This window comes from Anoplophora glabripennis, unplaced genomic scaffold (assembly GCF_000390285.2).
Source record: "Anoplophora glabripennis isolate ALB-LARVAE unplaced genomic scaffold, Agla_2.0 scaffold267, whole genome shotgun sequence".
Classification (NCBI taxonomy): domain Eukaryota; kingdom Metazoa; phylum Arthropoda; class Insecta; order Coleoptera; family Cerambycidae; genus Anoplophora; species Anoplophora glabripennis.
In genome coordinates, this window is record NW_019416452.1 from 579,721 (window position 1) to 583,494 (window position 3,774).

General features: G+C 32.6%; 1 protein-coding gene across 1 annotated transcript in view; it reads right to left on the reverse strand.

Moving 5' to 3' along the window:
- The window catches only part of LOC108905466 (uveal autoantigen with coiled-coil domains and ankyrin repeats-like), a 51,924-nt gene extending 50,336 nt beyond the window's left edge, over positions 1-1,588 (reverse strand). The window contains exon 1 of the mRNA XM_023454596.1: positions 1,408-1,588. Coding sequence (XP_023310364.1) covers positions 1,408-1,573 — 166 coding nt within the window. The 5' untranslated portion in view covers positions 1,574-1,588. The remainder of the gene's footprint in view (positions 1-1,407) is intronic.
- Positions 1,589-3,774: the final 2,186 nt, after the last annotated feature.

Genomic DNA, 3,774 nt, shown 5'->3' on the forward strand with positions numbered 1-3,774 from the left:
GAAAGAGTTTTAAATTTCCCAACTCCCAAAGTAAAAATATACTGGGTGTTCCATTTAAAATAACCAAGTTATTGCTGTTTAAAGTTGAGAGAAGTATTCAGCAGTTTTTTGAACACCCTGTATAATACTAAGTGACGACAAATATAACAATTTATAACTTCAAGGATCTAAAATAGACCCTCCAAAGCTGCTTCCTTAAAATTATTTTTTTATTGCTAATATTAAATTTCTACGCTAAGTCTGCATTTTCACTTAAATTGAAATATCTCACAAACTGTAAGTCCTAGGTATGCAGAACCTTTAATAAAGTTCACCTATTTTTTTACGGTGCTTTCAAAAATGCAGTAAAATACAGGGTGTTCCATTTAAAAAAACATAACTTTGATATGGTACGCTTTTCCTGGACACCCTGTATATTTCAAAATATTTTTAAAATGTAGCCGTAATCAACCTACACATACCCACCTATACAGGTTTCTGTAACATTTGCCGTTTGGTCACTAGCGACCGAGGCGTTACTGGTGGCCCACCCTGTATTATAGACGAAATACACAGAGTTACCCCAGAAATAATTCATAATGTGCAAGAAGAATTTCTACACAGACTTGCGTATTGTAAAGAAGTGGGTGGGTGGCAATTCCAATACTTTATTTAGGTAGAAAACTTAATGAATTGTATTTGCTTGACATAGGAATTGTTATTTTTTTAATGAATAAAATTACGTTTCCTAACATTCAATCGTCATTTACTCGAAAACTTTCCTATGTAAGATGGCAACATTTTAATACTGTCGGATCGACAATGAAACGATCTTACAGAATAAAAAAAATAGGGGGTTGCTATTTAAAAAAATGTCGATGACGTCATTACTCGAAATAAAAAATGACGGTAGAAAATCGCCTTTTATGCTAAAATATGTATTTTTAATTTAAAAATCGAACTGTAAAATATGATTTTATATTTTAGGTAACTACTAAGTTTCAAGCGGTGTGAATTTATTTTAGATGTATCTGCAAGAAAGTACTATTAAGATTTTTACAAATAAAATTTATTTATGAACTTAATATCTTCAAAAATCTAAGCGTTCTAAAATGGTTGCTTTCAATTCTGAAATATAACTGAAACTTTGTTATTACTTGTATTTTTTAATATAAAATTAAAACGTTTCTCCTTCTTTGAATTGTTTCTAAAACTCTTGCCAGTTTTATAACGGAAATGTAAAGCTTCTTTGCTTTAAATTTTACAAATTTAAGGACAGGAAACATAGTGTGGCTCAACTGCATTAAAATCTGTATTGTTCCAAAAGCATATCAATAATTTTGACCTACTTTTTAATTCATAAGGTATTGACTGTATAGTTAAAATTAAGTAATGTATGAGGCTCATAAATGAAGTAATAGATCTTACCCGTAGCCCAGTGCACCACGGTATGTTTCTCGTTGTCCACGGCGTTGATGTCCGCGTTGTTGGCCAACAGGAACGTAACGAGCTGCATGTTGCCGGCGATGACGGCCAGGTGGAGCGGCGTGAAGCCATCCTCATCTCGGCCCTCCACCAGGTCTGGCGCCGCCATCACCAGGAGGTCGGCAGCGTGTGCCGCGCAGAGACTGTCGCTGGTGCAGCAGTAGTGCAGGGCGCTTTTTCCTGTCCGGTCTCGCTCAAACAGAGACGAAGACTGAAAATATAAAAAAGCCAATAGTTATGTCGCAGATTTTAACTTTAGAAGAGTAAAGGAACACAATTTTTACTCAAAATGTGAGGGTGGTCACGAGAAAATAAATCCACAGCACGTTTTCCTTTTTCTTAATTATAAATATCAATAAGACATATTACACTATTAGTGAATAAAATTAATAATACGTTCTATTCTTGTGTAAACTAGCTCTACTGAGAATCAAGTCCGTCGGTTCATCTTACAATTAGTCAAATCGATCATTTGAGAAATTATCTACCATTTCCGCGAATAGTTTTATAATTGTGATTTTTGATGATTACCCAAAAAGTTTTCGATTACATTGTTGAAGCTTTGTCATGCATCGTTGTCAGTTGTTGCATTCAATACAAAATTTTTATCACGCAGTATTTCTGGAAATGTCCCAAGTACCCATAACATTCACCTTCTTTGACCAAAGCCTTATTAAATTGTTTCATTAGTCCAAATTTTATATGTAGTGGAGAAAATAGAACCTTGGATGGATCTAGCAAAGCGGTTTGAGTATGATAGTATGGAATTTGTGGAGATTTCAAAATCATTAGATACTATTATCTTTTGAAAGCAATGATGATCTTCTAAGTATTCCTGTATTATGTGTTTATAGGACCGTAGAGATAGGAAAAATCACTATCAGCGAGAAACTTGACCTAATCGAGGAGATCTGAATTCAGGATCTCTTAACATTACTCAAGTGTTTTTGTTAGACCCATACAAGGTTCTGCTTCCTCCACTACACATAAAACTTGGACTTATGAAACAATTTCTTAAGGCCTTGTAGAAAAAATGTAAGTGTTGCTGGTACTTGGGAGATAAACCCAAAGTCATTGATGCTAAAATGAAAGACAATATATTCGAATAACCTGAAATTTGTAAAATGTTGCGTGAAGACTTTGTACCGAAATTGAATGAAACTGAGATAGCAAAGCTTAAAAGTTGCAATAAAAAACTTTTTGGGTAATCACAAAAGTAACAATTATAAAACTAAAACTGGTGGAGAATTTTCTAGAACTTAAAGAGAATATTTTAGGAGAAAACCAAAAAATGATTTAAGCAAGCTGTACAGTTGTTTGAAGTTATCCTGTCTATTCTGCACTTTTAAGAAATGAGTAATACAAGTTTATAGTAGGATCAGTAAAATTTTAAGTTTAGTATATGCCTGTTGAATTATCGTAGTCAACTGCTACATTATTTTTTCAGGAATCCAGAAAAAATCTTGGAACTGGGCCCAAAAGGAAGCAAGTTTCAAAAAAGTAGTTTACGTAGTTTGTAATTAAACAAGAAAAGTGTATTTTAATTAACTTATTGAGATCCTCTACATACATTTTTTGACTGCAAAAGATTCGTCCAAATACGAATTATGTATATTAAATATTAAAATAAATATATTTGTTTCGCGAACTGTTTATTTTGTTCTTTGCTATAATTTTACTGCAGGTCAGTAGTTATACAGTTCATAAATTTAACAACCACTAAAAGTATAATAATAATCACGTTTATTTGAATTTCACGGGTTTCAGTACACATTACAAATTCTTTACTTACATTCTTAAAACAAGTTTTAAAAAACATTTATCCAAAGTAATAGTAAATTCGAAGTTTCATTCCACCGCACTATTCTGCTCACAGCACACAGTTTACAAACACTGTTTGTTTAATAATACAAATATTCTAAATTCTATCGCGATCGCTCTTTATTAACTCTTACTAAGTTGGAACATTGGAAGACAAACCTCAGGAAGTTGCTATGACAATGTAAAATCATTATTTCGGCGGTGCATTCAACTAGGGGTAACTTTGTGTCAAGCATGCAAACATATCAATTTCGAATCAGGCAAGTAAATAAAATTAGAGTGAACAACAACAAAGTCATTATTTAAAGGACTATCTATCTACATATTATATTAAAGTTGTTTTTTGTTTAAATTATAAACTTTAACAAACATTCACAGTTAAAAGTGACAAGTAGGAGAAAATGTATTTCTTGTGAATAAACGTGTGAATTAAGTCCCAAGAGAAGGGGGTTGAAATTGGTTTCGGCTTTGATTGTTGACAAATCGACC